The 17,696-nt window shown below is 39.1% G+C and overlaps 2 protein-coding genes across 3 annotated transcripts; one reads left to right on the top strand and one right to left on the bottom strand.

Annotated features, from left to right (window-relative positions):
• The first annotated feature begins 194 nt into the window (after nt 1-194).
• On the top strand, nt 195-5,010 carry nudt12 (nudix (nucleoside diphosphate linked moiety X)-type motif 12). 2 transcript variants are annotated; one of them, XM_082554721.1, is made up of 8 exons: nt 195-318; nt 1,463-1,669; nt 2,563-2,866; nt 2,948-3,215; nt 3,306-3,473; nt 3,841-3,954; nt 4,113-4,312; nt 4,551-5,010. In XM_082554721.1, the coding sequence occupies exons 2-8, from the start codon at nt 1,464-1,466 to the stop codon at nt 4,659-4,661; spliced, it is 1,371 nt and encodes a 456-aa protein (XP_082410847.1). In that variant the 5' UTR covers nt 195-318; nt 1,463; the 3' UTR covers nt 4,662-5,010. The 2 variants fall into 2 exon arrangements, with proteins under 2 accessions (XP_082410847.1, XP_082410848.1); XM_082554722.1 differs by having other exon boundaries at nt 1,418-1,669.
• A 1,735-nt stretch (nt 5,011-6,745) lies between these two features.
• Nucleotides 6,746-17,622, bottom strand: LOC309719000 (interleukin-6 receptor subunit beta; the record flags this gene model as incomplete). Its single annotated transcript, XM_082554714.1, has 15 exons — nt 16,710-17,622; nt 15,578-15,682; nt 15,058-15,178; nt 14,845-14,972; nt 14,599-14,729; nt 13,934-14,081; nt 13,746-13,825; nt 13,422-13,635; nt 12,023-12,223; nt 10,102-10,200; nt 9,661-9,798; nt 9,353-9,478; nt 8,188-8,272; nt 7,635-7,716; nt 6,746-7,252 (listed from the first exon to the last, which is right to left on the bottom strand). Exons 1-15 carry the CDS (start codon nt 16,807-16,809, stop codon nt 6,746-6,748), a joined length of 2,265 nt encoding a protein of 754 aa, XP_082410840.1. The 5' UTR covers nt 16,810-17,622.
• Between the last annotated feature and the right edge of the window lie 74 nt (nt 17,623-17,696).

Here is a 17,696-nt window from a genome sequence, read left to right as displayed (position 1 = left end):
CTTCAAAGGGTCAACTTATCAATGGCATTATGCCTAATTGCAACAGATTTCTTCTATGTAATAATTAGAGGACTCAGTTAGCAGTAATACTTAATATAGTAGCAGGTGAGAGCATATAGGAGGAAGCAATTTTACTATGTAAAGAACTCTAACACAGCTTCATTCTTCTATGACAAGCCTTTACAAGTCGGAAATACTACAGCGCCGGGAGGACCTGAAGGCAGCACCACCCCTAATCAGCGTGGTTGTTGCTCTTGAACACACCTCGTAACATTTTCTCCAACAGGAGACGGAGGGGAAGTGAACGCCGAGCGAAAGGCAAGATATGACGCATTAATAATCTTTCACATGAAACTCAAAGTGAAATGTGATGCTTGGTCTCGTTTAAACGAAGCTTAACCGGCGAAAGGCGCTCCTGTTCGTTCGTGTTTTCGTTTCCTGAACTGTTAGTGAAACAGAGCCGATTCAGAGGCCTTTTAAAACCACATGACAAACAAACACTGTGTCCAAGCTTAATCTTCAACACTGTGGGATTTGTAAAAGCAAACCTGCAATTCAAGGTGATTCCTGTAAGTTTATTTCGCAACCATTGTCGAGGTCAAAGGGTTCAGTGATTGACAGCTCGATGCGCTAATGAGACAGGGAGGACTAATTAAAGGGACAGTGTAGAATTGATGCTGTAGGTTTGTTTTTGTTTTTTTTACTAAATTATAAGTTTATTAACTTATGCATTTGCCATTTTTGTTGCCAGAAAATTACAAAATTTGATAAAAAAAAATTGTCATGGAATTTTTTTTCAAAATAACTATTTTGAAATAGTTAAAAATATTTCAAAATTAAGTGCAGCTGTCAAGTGAATGCGAATAAAAAATATTTTGTCTAAATCATAAAGAGCACAGCGATATCAACTGAAGTGAACAAGGGTCAAGCTGTTCTTTACAGTAATACCAGTGAGTGCCACAAGATGGCACAGTTAGTTAGTAACTTTAATTAAATTGGAAACATTGTAATTAGAATAATTGGAACCAAATATTCTTGGGTCTAACTGTTAGTAAACAAGAGCAAAATGTATTTGTTTTCCATATTTTAGTCTTTCTCTGGATGTTATATCAAACCACTCAATAGGAAGAATAGATAGCATTCTAGTGAGATATCAGTATTTATTTGGGTCAATTTTGCTGTAGTACTTTTAGTTTTTTCAGCATTTTAAACTCTGAGCTATATTTTGAGGTTGTTAAACCCAAATTCCCATTTCTTGACATTAATCATCAATCAATTATTCAAAGCGTTTTACCTTTTTATCTATGATTTAGCTTTAGCTCTTATGTGTCAAATGAATACTTTTAAAATACTTTTATCATTTTTTTGTAAGTAGCTGCTTCATCTGTTCATAATATCTCCTCTGACATTTTGCCAGATCATATATTACCCCAGGTTTCATTGTCTTTGTCTCGGGATCCAGGATGACGAGCTATCAACTGAGCGCGAAGGAGGACATGGTGGAGAAGTTTCTGGATGCTGCAGCAAGAGGAGATATGTCCCAGGTGTCCACCTTGCTGTCCCATGTGCCCTCGCTCATAAACCAGACAGGATACAGCGGCTGGACCGCACTAATGCTTGCAGCTCGCAATGGACATTCTCATGTGGTGGAGAAGCTGCTGTCACATGGGTACATCACTGCATTTCTCTTAATTTGTAATGTTATTAATGTACCATTTGCTTTGAACAATACTAAAGAGATATATTGTGGAATATTTATTCAAAGCTGCATTAATAATTTTTAGCATTTAGGGGATGCGTCTATTCCACATATGTTATGTTTAGGTAAATATTTGCAGACTTGATGGGCAGAAACATAGGAACTGGAAAGCATTATGAAAAGAGGCTAAAGTGAGGTTTTCAAATATTTAAAGAAACTGAACCTGAAAGAGCAAAGTAAACAGAAGTCTGTGTCTGTTTGTTTTTCAACAGAAGTTCCTTATTTGTGTGCACAAACTTGGCCAAAAAAATTTATTCTCATTCTGAAACAAAAGATGTAGCTAGAACAAAACTTGGCTACACACAGGTACGTTAAATTAAAACGTATTAAAAATTAAATAGGAGTAGACTGAAAGTCAGAGAGAGATAAAATTGTAGCTAAATTTTTTTAGCATATAGGAGCTATATGCTAAAATGATATTTTAAAGTATAAAACAAGGCAAAATAGGGATAAAATTAGTGGTGAAAATACAGTAAAATTAGGAGTTGCAAGAAAACCAAACAAGACAAAAAATAATAAACCTGCATGCGTGATGAGGCAAAAACCTTTACTGAAATAAATCAATATAAAAGCTGAAGAGACAAAAACTAGTAGCAAAAAAAAAACCCATTTAGTATAGAAAAACATCCTCAAAGAGGCTATAATAAGCAGGTACGGAAAAAATATTGGTGCAATTTAAATGAAAACATCTAAAAACTTAAAAGTCTAAGTTGTAAAAGCCCCAGACTTTGATGTGTTGTAGCCTTGAATGTATAAATGGATTCCTGACTTCTCTAAAACCTCTTTTTTCTTCTGTCTTTTAGCTGTGATAAGTTCATAGTAAACAGTTCATCACAGACCGCCTACGATGTTGCCAAGTTCTGGGGTCACAAACACATCGCTAACCTACTCTGCCAGACAGACGATGGCTGCCGGCGAGTCCTGCCGGGCTCCGACATCAGTCCGCAGGAAAACTACTTCAGCAGGGAGACGCTGGACCGCCTGAGTGGGAAGAGGACTGACAAGGCCTGGTTGGAGGCCAAACAAAGAGAACCAGATACTGTCTACCTCATATTCTCGAACCTCAGCCCCATGCTCAGCACATCCCAGGAAGACGACAGCGCAGTGGTATGTTTATGACCTACAGCCTACGGCTAGTTTACATGACAAAGATGAAAGTCATGTGAATTGTGAATCTGATTTCAACAGGTTGAGAGCAAACTGTGCCGGTTCAGATATGAGGCAGTTAAGGATCTTCTGCAGAAACCTGCAACTGTGCTCATTTTCCTCGGAGTGGAGAAGAGGAAAAATCCCTCCCCTTGCTCTCCTGAGGAGGGTATCCGGGAGGCTCCTGCTTGGTTTGCTTTCAGCACTGATGAAGATGCTGCTGACCTTGTTAAACGGTGCAGGGAGAAGAACTGCTCCTTTTCAAAGATGCCAAACAGAGACCTGCTGAAACTAAACGAGGAAGAGGCCGGTGAGACACACAAAACGTGTGTTGTTGTTTGATCACCTGCCTCTCTTGTGTCACAGTATAATACTTCTTCCTGCTCTCCTTGTCTGCAAGGAATCGTGGCTCAGGCTCGATCGGTGTTGGCCTGGAACAGTCGCTACAGCTTCTGTCCGACATGTGGCAGCAGCACCAAACTGGAGGATGGAGGACACAAGAGAAGCTGTCTGAACTCTGAATGCAGGAGTCTAAAGGGGGTCCACAATACCTGCTATCCACGAGTTGGTATGAATCTGCTCATCTATCAGCTCATCTCCACTGTAGTTAATACTGTGTAGCATCATGCTGTGCACAAAAAACATTACCAAAAAACGTAAAAGCTAAAAAGAACAGAAAACTGTAGTTTCTCCAGTGGCTTCTTGAGGCTGGCTCTAAGTCAAGTCCTGCAGACCCCCATATTAAAAAAGCCCAACGTGGGTGCCTGTTATGCTGGTTGAAGGCACGGCCGTATGCAGCAGCCTGGGCATGATCCTGACCTGTAGCCCTTTCCTGCTCTCTTCCCCCTTTTTGTTGTCTACTCTTTATTGTTGCAATGTCAGATAAATTCAAAAATGTCCAAAGTAACAAAGTTTGCATATGTTTGTGATTTCAGACCCAGTGGTCATCATGCTGGTGATCCACCCAGATGGAAACCAATGTTTACTGGGAAGGAAGAAGGTCTTCCCAGCTGGGATGTTTTCCTGTTTAGCGGGATTTGTAGAGCCTGGTATACCACACACTCACACACACAGAAAAACAGAAAAACTGCTCAGCTGTTAAACAACTGATGTGAGCCTGAAGCTCATCCTCACAGGAATATTAACCATAAATCAAGTCTCAGCTATAAAAATTAGGGTGACAGCTTCTCCCTGTCCTACCCCGCAGGGGAAACGATTGAGGATGCAGTAAGGCGGGAGGTGGAGGAGGAGAGCGGCGTGAAGGTCGGACCGGTTCAGTATGTCTCCTGCCAGCCCTGGCCGATGCCATCCAACCTCATGTTTGGCTGCCTTGCTGTCGCCATATCAACAGACATCAAAGTGGATGAGAATGAGATAGAAGAAGCTCAGTGGTTCACACGGCAACAGGTAAGTAACAGTGCGACTATTAGTGGAACTGCTAACAGGGATCATGATGTTAAGAGTTAATAATAAGTCTACTGAAGATAATTTTATAACAACAACTTGGAAACTGTTAGCATCAGCTGTATCAACTAGAAATTCTCCAGAGCTTTCATGCATATCCCATGGCCAATTCTTCTAATGCTTAATAATGAACAATTCTAGACATTAATGAGACAGTAATCCAACTTTTCTGCTTGCTCAGGTAATCGACTCCTTGTTCAGAGGAGCATCTCCAGCTTTTAACATCCCCCCCAGGCAGACCATCGCCCACCAGATGATCAGACATTGGATCGGCATAAACGCTAACCTCTGACAGAACACCTTCATCACTCGACCACCTGCCCAGCTGAGGTCGTCAGATGGATAGGAACGAGTTTGTCCCCAGAAGATTAACTCACCACATTCCTCAGATTGTTCATGTTGTGCTTTAATATTAGTTTACTGCAAAGTGACTTTACGCATGTACAACAATCTCAGGTTTGACATTTCACCTCGGAAATATCTGCAGTACGATGATGAAATATGGAAGAAGAAGCATGCTCTGTCCAGATTCAGTCCAGAAGTAGTTGTCAGAAACTGTAATTATTTAAAATAAATGTATTTTAAAAAATGTAAAGTAGTATTCTCCTCGCGTGTTTTATAATAAACTATATTCAACTTTCCTTGGATTAAACAAAACATTTTTGACAAGAAATTAATTCTCAAACATCCATTTCATCTGCCAAACCATTCAGAGTCCTCAGGGTGGGGGGCCTTTTGTTTATGTTTAATTTGTTTTCATTTACTTTAATAAGTTCATTAAATCTAAATATTTCAGTAAAATTGCACAAGAGATTCTGATGATTGCTGGATTATTTCTAGGAGCCAAAATAAACTTCAAGTATTAAATAAATTAAAGCCTATCCTTTGCATCCTTCTGTCACACCAACCCTATATGACCACATCAGTGACTCTTCTCTGTGGTCTTCCTCTTTTCCTCCTGCCTAGAAGCTCCATACTGAGCATCCTTTGTGCATCGTATCCACTATCACTCTTCTACACTTGTCCAAACCATCTCAGCCTTGCCTCGATTACTTTCTTCAAAATGGTCAAATTATGCTGGCGCGACAGCTCATTTCGAATCCTGACCTTTCTGCTCACTTCCTATGAGAATCTTAGCATTCCGGGTTGCAAGAAGTCTGAAGCCCATCCCTAAATATATAAAGGTTACCCCAATGACTCAGTTATATATTCCCAGAGTTAATTCACAAACAAGGTTCCTTCTAAAACAGACAGCGATTTTGTCTGATTGTCTTCAATGCTTCAATGATCCATCTGTCTCCTGTGCATTCATAGAGAGCATGGTTTGCTTTATGAGAAAAGCGTCGCTTTTCAATAATTCATTTAATAACTTGAACTCATGAAGAGAATTTCTAGATGTGTTCAAGGAGTGGAAGGTGTTTTGCAGATTATATGGTCTTGCAGGGAGTAGAAGTGGTTCAATATCTGACTAAGATGCCGCCTGGTGGCACTGAGGATGCCTCAGTATCTTTCTAGAAGACTTGGTTGTAGCTGGACAGGGGCTAAAAAAAAAAACTGGGCACTATTTTCAGTCTCACATGGGTCCCTATTATGATATTTTGTAATAAATAAGACTCCACAGAAGCATTACTTTGCCTGTGACTTTGTCTGTATCTTGGCTGTCCGCGCATATAAGGTCTTTCTAATGACTTGTCTGGTTAAATTAAAGTTCCACTGACTTCCTGCAACATTTTGTGGTGTGAAATGGTGAAAAGTCCAAGTTATAACTCTTTTGCACAATATAGGATATTTTTGAACATAGCGTATAAGTGTCTGTTAATGATTTGAATTACTTGTACTGTACACTGCTGGGTTGCTTTATCTATATTAGTGCAGCATAATGCAATAGTAGATTAACATTTTCAAATTTGCAAAATAATTAGTAACCAGATCTTTACAATAATTGGTACAGAATAAAAGTATAATGTTCATAACCAAAACATAGTGAAGTAGAGAGAAGAACATGTACTTCAGTTAAGTATTTGGCTGAATGTTATCATATTTCAGAGTGTCTGGTGGCACCCACATCTTACAACGATGACATACGTTCACATTATGAAATACATGTAATATACAGCGTATTAAATGCAGACACCAAGATGAGCATGTCAAACATGGAGTAACAATGATCTTAAGATAAAAAAGGAGGCCCTCCTTGCTTATTATGCTGCTGTGGAACTTTCCATATTTTCTTTATACAAAAATACCAAAAATGCAGAGCCGATGAGTCTGCCCCACAAGACAGGCCATTGTTTTCCTTGCTGTAATAAACCTTTGGGCCACATCTTATCTGAGCTCATTTGTTGCTGAAGTTGCTGAGTCTGTCTCAATGTGTTTTCACCCTGTGTCACTGTTAGAAATGTAACCTGCATCACAGATCAGATAAGAGCAGTCACTCTGCCTGCCCCAATTCAACACGTGCTCTGTCTCACAGGTCATCGGATAAACAGGCTGACTTTCAGTCAACAAACTAGGAAAGTGACTTCTCACAGCAGCCTCGGTCTGATGTGATATCTCGGAGATGTCAGCCTGATTTCTGTCCTTGTCGCTCTGAGGAAGCCAGAGCTTGGTTTCGTGTAGCGGAGCGCCGGCAGCCTCTTGATTTTCTTCTGATATGAAAACCTTGATAGGAGGACGGGACTGGTTCTCTGTGGGTTGTGCACTATAAGAAACATACTCAGAGTCTAGAGTGAGGCAGCCAATCAACAGCAGAGAGGTATCCTCACGCTGGTCATCATCTGGTAAGAGCTGAGAGGTTCGCTCAACTATGATGAGACTTTTGTCTCTGAGGACATCAGTCACCTGGAAGTCTTCAATATTAAGGATGCTCCTCTCTGCAAATTTCTGTTGAAAAGAATGAATGAGTGGTCATTTTGTGGCTGGCTGCTGTAGCTTTACATATATTTGTGTTTATTGTTTCTCTTTTTTTTAGTTGTGCAAACCCTAACGGGTCATTTTGTCAGTCTTAGAAGTTTTCTTGTTCCCGTTTCTGTATGGTGTCTTTGCCATTCCCCCCTTGTTGTCTGTTTATTAGCATCCACAGTTTTCAAGATATCATGTTCAAATTTTGTGTGATGGTAGATATCATTAACAGGTGTTTTTGTTATAATTAGTTGGACTAATATTGTAAATCTGAGTCTGACGATGGGCACGAAGTCTCCCATGCACAGATATATGAGCTGTAAGTAAATAACCCAACTATGAAAGCTGTAAAAAAACAGGTTACCTCGTGGTTTGGGTCCATCAGCCACTGGCCTGTTTTGCTTAGTCGAGGGCTAGAGATTAGCGGGAAGAAGTACGACTTGTACCTAAAAAGTAATGTTGATTAAAGTCATTATCAGTGACAAGGACTAACCGCGTACTATCAGAGCATTCACTTCTGATTTTTGGAAACTGTTCCTGTAAGTCCAAGAAACCAGGAGAATCTTCAGGAAATTGTTCGCATTTTTGCAGCATGTTTAATCTTTCAGAGCCAGATTGACCAGAAAAAGCAGGTTCATGGGCCAATGACTTGAGGTCAGATAAAAAAAGATAACCGCTGTTAAATCCCATAAATGTTTGTGAAATACTGGTAAATATTCACATTTAGGAAGCTGTTCTCAGACAAGTTTTGGTAATGCTACTGCAAAATATGACTAGTTAGTAGCAAATAACATTTAACGTACATTTTTTCCCTTCATGCCATGCCTTGCATACAGTCTTTGGGCCAAAGATCACATGACATACATGAAAAACAAACGCATTAGTATTACTAAAAGAACAGATTGCCCAGCACTCACAGATTCCTGGACAGGATGGAGAGGATTAACACAGTGGCAGCAACCAGCAGCAGAGGAATCGCTGTAGCCACCACCGTTACATCATCTGGAAAGAAGAATATCAGATTCTCTTTGTTTCAAAAAAACAGAATAAATAAATCACTTTCCTGCAGTCACAGCAGTATGTTTCTATCGCCTGTACTTATGTCCATCATCTGGGTCAGCTGTGTACCTCACTGTCGAGCATTTTCTGTAATAGCCACCTGCACTTTATCCATCCATCCGTGCTTTTCAAATTAAAAGCCTATATAACAAATTCAACATTTTATTGCTCTCTATTCTGTTATTTCTCTTATTGTGCTATAAGAGTTATTCAATTTTTGATGCTGAAAGAAAAGCCATCAAGCTGGCTTTGATGTAGGCAGTGCACTCATTTATAATTATAATAGAAAATATCTTAATTGCAAAGTGTGTTTCACATAATTGTGTCTTGTAACATGTGAAAAGTTCTTGTTTGCATTTGTATGATATAGACTTTCATTTTTTGGGGGGAAATCCTCCAGAAATACAGCAGAAACATGTTTTGATTTTTTTAAGATAGTTTAAGTGTATTTTTGTTTGTCTCTTGGGTTGACATGGGTTGAAAATGTGAGGTAGCAAGTCGTGCTGTCCACTACAAACGATGCTGTTTTGTTTTGAAAGGGGTAAAGTTACTGAACATTTCTGAAATCCTGCAAAATCAAAGTCAAGACTGTCAAATTGGACCATTTCAGTTTTGGCAATAAAGTGATAATATCTGAAAATAAGTTGTCGCTTAACCTCCCTTGCGGCTTTGAAATGTGGAAGCTGCAATTTTTGTCCATTTTAAATGAAAGTCCATGTGCTCTCTTAGCCCAGCCCCAACAAATGAGACATCAACAGAAAGAGATACATAAGCAGTGCTTGATATAGAGATCTCAGACTCAGACAGAGAATCAAAATTAATTGCTGGCTCTTAGGAGGATATACAACTGGTTTCACAGGTGAACAAATGCTGCAGTCCACACACCAGGGGGCGCTGCAGATATGGCTTCAATGATTGATTCTAAGTATATTGAGTAGAAATCTACTACAAATAAATGTAGCCAATGCTGCAATGCAAAAAAACCACAGAAAGGAATCTGGTTTTGGGTCCAGTGAAACTCACCGAAATCTGTCGTCATTTGAACGATGCTTTTAGAAACATTATCAGCCAACAGCGTAACAGAATACTGAGCGTTGGGCATCAGGTCATAGAAAGTGTGCTGCTGGTCATCTGGCCACAAAGGTAAAGCTGCAAATGGGAGACTGTATGTTGCATTTGCAAAAAGGTGATAAAATATGCATAACAGTTTTGTGTAACACCTCTGCAAGTGAGAAAATATACATGGACAAATCTAATGAAAAAAAGACAAACTTTTTTTTTTTTTACCGTGGAGTGAGATTTTATGTTAAAAGGCTCATTAACCCACATACATTGTTTGTCTGAGTCTTTCCTCAGAACTGCTTCATATCTGCTCACTCTGACTGGCTCAGACTTCCTCTGCCACTCCCACATAATGGTCACTGATGTCTTAGTCACACTGACACTCAGATTGACCACCTCCATCAAAGCTGAGAAGACGAACACACACAGATAGAAAGTCAGATATAGATTCCTCATTTTTCCCCTGCATTTAGTTCAATGCAAATAACTTCTGTTCTGCTGTAAATTACTTTGCATATTATTCGCCCATTTTACTGCATTAGCATCACTATTAATTGACTCTTAGATAAGACTTTTCTCATTTTCTACTCACAGAAACAATACTAACTGAGAATACTAATACTGAGAGCTGATGATTCACATTACCGAGTCATCCGGTGCAGATGCAGATGTTATCACCCCCACACATTTCTATCTGAGCTCATATTTACCTCCGTACTGCAGACTTGCCGGCAGAGACTGACGAGACCCATACTGCTGGTTGTAAACGGGAAACACACTGATCAGGTACTCCTTATTAGGGTCAACATCTGGAAACATGCACAGTAAACAGAACAGCTGTATAAAATACAATGTCTGTTATAGACTAAAATACCATATATAAGTCACTCTTTCAGTTTGATTTATTTCCCCTCACCCCCAACAGGTTGCAGCAGACGGGTGCCCCTCCCTGAGCCTGGTTCTGCTAGAGGTTTCTTCCTGTTAAAAGGGTTTTTTTCTTCCCACTTTCTCCATGTGCTTGCTCTTAGATTGCTTTTTCTCTGTATTATTATGGGGTCTTTACCTTACAATATAGAGGGCCACAATGGTTGTTGTGATGTGGTGCTATATAAAACAAATCTGAAATGAATGAATTTAGACTTGATTTGTCAGGAAAAATGTACAAAGAAAAAAAAAAGCTAACATAAAACTTCTCCTAAGAGAAAAGATGCACCTACTAGCTAATTTCCATCTGCACTATTTAAATCCACATGGACAGTCTCCAGCAGTAATACATCCCCGCACAGCGCCCCCCAGCATTCAGCAGTATACATAAACTGCTCTGCTTCCTCAAAACTCAGCAACAGCCCAAAGTGTGAAAGTGTGAGAGTGTGTGTAGAAAAAATTAGTCGCTAACAAATGCCCAAACATATTTTTAAAGACTTAATGAAGAGCTGTTTGAGGAAACTGCTGTAAAATTTATCACATTTTTGTTGTAGATCTTATTAAAACACAACATAATTATGACATTTACCTGTTTCTTTATGGTAAAAATGGTAAATGGCCTGCATTTGTATAGCGCTTTACTCAGTCCCCTAAGAACCCCAAAGCGCTTTACACTACATTCAGTCATTCACCCAGTCACACACACATTCACACACTGGCGACGGCAAGCTACATTGTAGCCACAGCTGCCCTGGGGCGCACTGACAGAGATTTATCTGGAAATCTCCATTTTAAAAAAATCCCCACTAATCAAATGCAAATCAAATACACACAAGATGATAGCTTTTTCCCCCATGTTGGGCTCTGTTATCTAACACCATCTAGATTGTGGTGATGAGGTCCTATCAGCACAACTGCACTTGCTATTTTGCATCAGCTTTACAGTAAAAGCCTGCTAGTGGAGAAATTTACTCAGCAGCACGTAGCAGCCTTAAGGATTCAAAGATAAAGCCAAAGAACAAGTGGCAGAAAGCGGTTTGCCCCAACAGTGAGTCAAACCCCATAGATGTGAAAATGCACTCCTTTACACCAGAAACACTTAATATGGCTTTTTTTTAAAAAAAGAAACCTGTTTAAAAGTAACCAATTAAAGATATGCATTATTAGATCTGATCATGTTTTGCACCACTGCTGGCTGCTGTAGCTGCTGCCTCTCAGCTTTGCTTCACTTCCATGAATTTGAGTCACTGAACTGGACTTCTCTGTGCTGTCTGTGCCTTCTGGAGCATTTTAATGATATTATCTGACAAATAATGCAGTTTACTAACAATGCTATGGCAAAAACACTCATATTAAGGCTAATAAGGCATCTGTGATGTCACAGCGGGTTTGTCTATATAAAGTCTCTGGTTAAAATGCTCAGTTCTAGAGTGGCTGACTGCTTGGCCCCCACCTCTGCTAATTGGAATCCAATTTAGTGAACTGACGTTTGTCTTGTTGGTGGCTTTTTGAGCATTTTTAATGGAGTTATCTAACAATAATATGGCTTGTTGTATGGTACAGCTTCACGAAAAAGAAGATGATGCCTGAGCAGTATGCTTTTATTCTGAAGTGACTGCAGGACACAGAATTCAAGGTGAAGCCAATATATCATATTCATTAAAAAATAAAATGACTTTTGTTTTGGGGGTTTTTCCCCCTTTTCACCTCGTATGACGGTGGAGGTGATGAAGCCGTCAACTCGAGACCAGTGGCTGGTGGATGGACTCGTCTCAGGGTGCCACTGAATCAGGAAATAACTGACAGGCAGGGTGTGACCTTGGTTGATGGGGATCTTCCACTGGACCAGAAGCTCATTTTTTTCTGGGTAAGAGGTGGAAATCCACATGTTTCTGACAGAGGGAAGAGCTGCGAAAACAGGGCCCACATTATTACATAGATTAAGATGAAGAAGACAACGCTCATCATCAACAGTAAAATAAGCTACCATTTTTAAGTCTCCTATTTTTGAGATCCGCACTTGTTCCAATGCACTGTGCATTTTTGAAATTTCTCTTCTTGTTAAACATATGAGGCAAGTTTTTAAGAAAAAACAGACGAGATCGTGGAAAGATTTTGCAATAGGTTTTGTAAAAACAGCATGTCACTGGTCTGCTGCTTCCTTCGATGAAAAAATAACATGCAGGATGTTGCAAAAGTGAGCAGCATGCGTATCGTATCTAATATCTAGAGCTGGAAGCCAATAGTCACGATTGTGTAAGATACTGCAAATGTCTTTTTTAAAATTCAAATTCAAATTCAAATTTTATTTGTCACGTACACAGTCATACACAGTACGATATGTAGTGAAATGCTTGGACAACTACTCGTGACCTAAAGAAAACAAAAAAAGGAAAGGCTATGAATAAGATAGGAAATAAATATGCAAAATTAAAAAGGGTAAATTTAACTAGGAAGGAATAAAATATAAATTAAGGTTAAAAATGAAATAACTGTACAACACAAATTAGAATGAAGGGTAAATTTAACTGGGAAGAATAAGATAAAATATATAAATTAAAGTTGAAAATAAAATAACTGTACAACAAAATACACAATACACAATATAGAACTATATAAGAATGTATGAAGAAATCTAAATATAAATAAATATATACACAATAACAGCAGCTGTACAAGTATTAACTGGAAATGAAATGTTGTTGGAGACATATACATACAGAACAAGGATGCTTTTGGCCTCTGCTATTTTTGGCAGTTAATATAGTTGGGTTTTTATTACATATCTAAATTTTGACCAGGTGACTGACGAGCTAGCCTGGGTGTATATATGTTTGTAGCGACCAGATATTATCAGTGGGTTGCTGACTGCCTCTACACCCGTAAGACTGAGGCCTAAAATGCATTAATTAATTCTTCTCCTCTTGGATGCTTTTAGAGCTGCTGTCAAATATTCCCTTTATGGAGGAAAGAGTTCAGTAGCTTTAGGAAGAAATGCATTATTTAAAGCAACTCATGTTAAAATTGTGATGTCTGTGGGGATCAATATTCTACAAATACCCCAGCATATCACTCAGAACATTAATATAACAATAACAATAATTACATGTCATAACCAGGATCTTCTGTCTTTTTGTGCTGAAGCTGAGATGGGCAGCAGGGCCGTAGCCAGCTGTGTTGAAGGCTCTGACTGTGATGCTGCAGTTCCCCTCCTTCACCACTAGGCGTGTCACATCAGTGGTGCTTTGAATCAGTCCACCTTCTTTATAGCTCATCTGGTATCCAAGGATTCGACCTTCAGTTTCAAGAGACTCAGGAGCCTAAGATGGAAAAAAGAAACAATAATAAAAGATTCATTTTAGTAAATCATAACGGTATTTTTCTGCATTTATATAAGAACTCATCATCATAGGTAAGTGAGACACTATACCTTCAACATAATGAGATGAACTTCCAGAGATCCACCTTTTTTCTCCAGTCTGTAAAACACCTCTGGTGGCCTGGAAGGAACTAAAAGAAAAAAAAAATTGAGCTTCTTTTTAAAAATTTATTAATTTATTTTATATATGTCAGTGTTGTAGCTCCTGGTATTCTGTCCCTGATGTGCATGCCTGTTACCTCTGTCCAGTGTTCTTCCTCTGATTTCAGAGCTCCAGTTACTCCAGAAGATCTGTTCCCTGCAGGCCACAGCAGCTCTGTAGACTGTAAACGGCAGGAGGTCTTTGATGGTGTAATTCAACGTCAGGTTTGCAGATAAATCTGGAACCTGGACACAAAAGCAGACAACCAAACCTATGGGACAAAGCTGACTGTAAGTGGACGTACTATGCTCTTCTATACTTCGATCCTGTCTACTCTGTCACAGTGCTGGATGGCCGAAGGTTCAAATAATGAGGTTAGTGCATGTACAAGAATCACTGTAAGTCAAAAGATCAGGTTTCAGCCATTTTTATTTTGGGATAAAAATGTTGCCTCTATTAAAACTTTATTAAACAATTAAAATACATTTGTGATTTAAGGAGCTTGGAAAGAAAAGCGACTGGACTTCTTTAAGTTTCTTTAAGACGTTTCATGTCTCATCCGAGAAGCTTCTCCTTAGATTACTATGACATGGATGACCTACATGTTCATATTGTGATTCCCTTTTTGGTCGTTTTTACATTTTCCAAAGCTTATTAAGCTACAAACCCTGTTCCAAAAGAAACTAAACAAAAACAAAAGAAGTTCACATCTAACGACCACAATCGCCTACAGAGCCTACAGAGTGTTGGCATGATGCTAACCTTGGTCCATATGTCCTCGCTGTCGAGTCTGTAACGAAGCTGACATCTGCCATCACCGCTGCTTGTCCAAGACACGACAAGTGAGTCCTCAGTAGAGCTGAGCACAGTTAATACAGGTGTAGGGGGCTTGACTGAGAGGAGGAGACAAAGAGCAAATTACTTCATCATCATTTTATATGAGCGGACAGCAGAGGAAGAAGCCAGGTGGATTACAGGTGACAGTCACAAAACGTGTGGGTGTCTAACCTGCTTCAAAAAGAAAGATACTGTGAGGCTCAGACCAGATCTCTGTCATGTGGTTTTTAATCCTTGCTGTCACATTGACAACGGATGCTGAGTTGAAGATGCCCTGACAGGATATAATTTCGTGGTCCCTAAATAGAAAAGATAAAACATCTGAGAAGATTCCACAAGATCACTTTGTAATTATCATCGTAACGAAATCATCAAGTTTTATACCTGCTGAAAATCAGGGAGGCGGTAGTCTCAGTGTCGCTGTTTGAGTCTAGACTCCACTCACATGTCATGGATACTTGTCTGTCTGCAGACTTTTGGTAGTAACACGACATGTTCAGAGTACCTGCAGGAAAAGACGTTTAAATAACACGTCACTCCAAAAAGCTGAAGACTTTAGTTTTGGGTCATGTGAACGACATGTCTACACATCAGAGCGGGTTAACTGAATACGTTCTTCTACTGGGCCTACATTTAATGTTTTACAAAATTAACATGATTAAATGAAAACTTCAAACCAGTCACTGAGACCAAAAAAAACTAACATCCAGAAACATATAACCAGATATATTTTTTAGCTTCTATTTACATAAAAAAAAACCTTCTCAGTCATGTTTAAACAGATCCGATTTCTCATAGATCCTTATCCTTCTGCTGAGGTCCTTTTAGAAACAGGCAGCTTTACTTCATGTTTCTATTTTTTAAATCAGATGATAAAAAACAATAAGCAAACATGTGTGCTCACTCTGTGTGGATGAGGGTGGGCGAGGGTCACAGTCTGCAGGGGTGGTGACACACACCCGTGTGTTTTCTTTGCAGATCTCCAGCTGAAAGTCTCTAACTGTCACTCCTGACGCGAAGAAACAGGGAAACAGAGAAAGTCAATGAAAAAAGAATAAAGATCATTAAAGATTTTGGTGCCCTGGATGTTTTTGTAAAGTGTGAAATGGAAAGTGAGACAATGTTTATTCACTAAAGACAAAGACTATATTGCCAAAAGTATTCACTAACCTAACCCAGTCACTGAATTCAGGTGTTCCAATCATTTGCATGGCCACAGGTGTACTACATCAAACACAGACTGCTTCTACAAACATTTGTGAAAGAACTGGTTGCTTTCAGGAGCTCTGTGAATTCCAGCATGGTCCCGTGATGGGATGCAACCCGTGCAACACATCCATTTCCTCACTACTAAATATTCCACAGTCGACTCTAAGTGGTTATAACAAAGTGGAAATGATTTGACTAAAATTACAGAACTTGTCTGACTGTGTTGTGCAGTGTAAAGAGTATGAACAATTTCATGCTATAAACTTTGTGGGAACAGTTTGGGGATGGCCCCTTCCTGTTTCAACATGACAGGTCAATAACAACATGGATGAGCGAGTTTGGTGTGGAAAGGACTCGCTTTCACAGTCCTGACCTCAACCTGCTAGACGCCTTTGGGATGAATGTGAACAAATGCTTTTTGCATTATAGTTTATAACTTCTCTACACCGATAGAAAGGTGAAAAAATGCCCGCGTAATTCTGACGCTCTGTTTTAAAATGATTCAATAAAATAAATTTGAAAAAAAAAAAAAAAAGCTGTACTTCAATCAGAAAGTGTGTTCCCTTAAAAAAAAAAAAAAAACACGTCAACAAGAGCTACAGTTCAAACACACACACACACACACACACACACACACACACAACTGAACGGATCAATAAAAGACCTTGATCAGAAAAAAAAAAAAAAGTCCTGAAATTTTTCTTCAGGAATTTAGCGAATTCAGTTTGGCTCCCTCACAAGCCAAACACTTCCAGTCCAGAAAACACTTTAGTAACATTAAAATGCAAAATCTGACTTTTAACATGAAACATTTGTGGATAACTTACCATAAGAAAACACACCAATCAGGAGACTCATCACTGTCCAGGTACAGAAGTGCACTTTAAGAACCCAAACATCCATCTTAACGGTAAAAATGATTTTCATCTAAACATCCAAGGACATCCGCACTTAATCTGTATGGTCTTTAAAAAAAGGTTCAAACCCCACAGAGAACGTCTCTGGTGTGTGCGGGAGGAAGGAGGAAGACGCCTCTGCTCAGCTCTGAGCTCGCTCAGGAAATTGCTCCACTCATGTAATCAAGCGACAAACTTGTGAAAGTATGTTTATGCTTCACTTGTAGGTAGAGGATTATATGTCTATAAAGTTTAGTAGGATTACGGTAACTTTCAGCGCACTCTGGTGGATAAACTGTGTACAGCTATTTGACTCATGTAGTGAGCTACCAATCACAAAAACAAAAGCGTTAGCTAAATATACATTTGTACATGTTGGTTAGCAGCCATAGGCTGTAAATTTTTTAAATGTTATTTGTTCATCAAAACAGCCACCTGTTGAGCCAGTCTAATGAAAAAACGAATTATTAAACTGTTAGAGGATAAACTACCAGAGATACAGAAGAAAATATTGATAGTTTCAAGAATTTAAAGGAAACGGTACAAAAGAAACAAACTTGATGGACAGAATGGCTACGCTGCTACTGTTAGCTAACGATATTTAAGTTATTGCTAGCTAACATTACTTTTAAATAATGGTAGCATAATGAATACATACAACAAATAAATAGGCGCTGTGTGTTTACAAAGTAGTGGCCAGAATTGCTATAAAGAAGGAGAGGAAATGGGTTAAAAAAAAAAAAAAAAAGGCCCAAGTGAATTTCAAACAAGTTTAAAAAAATGTTATCATAGAAAGTGGTGTTGATGATGGGATTCCGAGCTGTGGGGGAACATTAGCTGAAATCTGGTTGGGAATTATCAGCATCAGGACCCATTACTTGAGAGCCAGTAACACACACGAACACAAAATGAAGCAAT

This window comes from Aulonocara stuartgranti (genome assembly GCF_965226115.1).
Source record: "Aulonocara stuartgranti genome assembly, chromosome: 12".
Taxonomy (NCBI): Eukaryota; Metazoa; Chordata; class Actinopteri; order Cichliformes; family Cichlidae; genus Aulonocara; species Aulonocara stuartgranti.
This window is presented reverse-complemented; position numbering and strand designations above follow the sequence as displayed.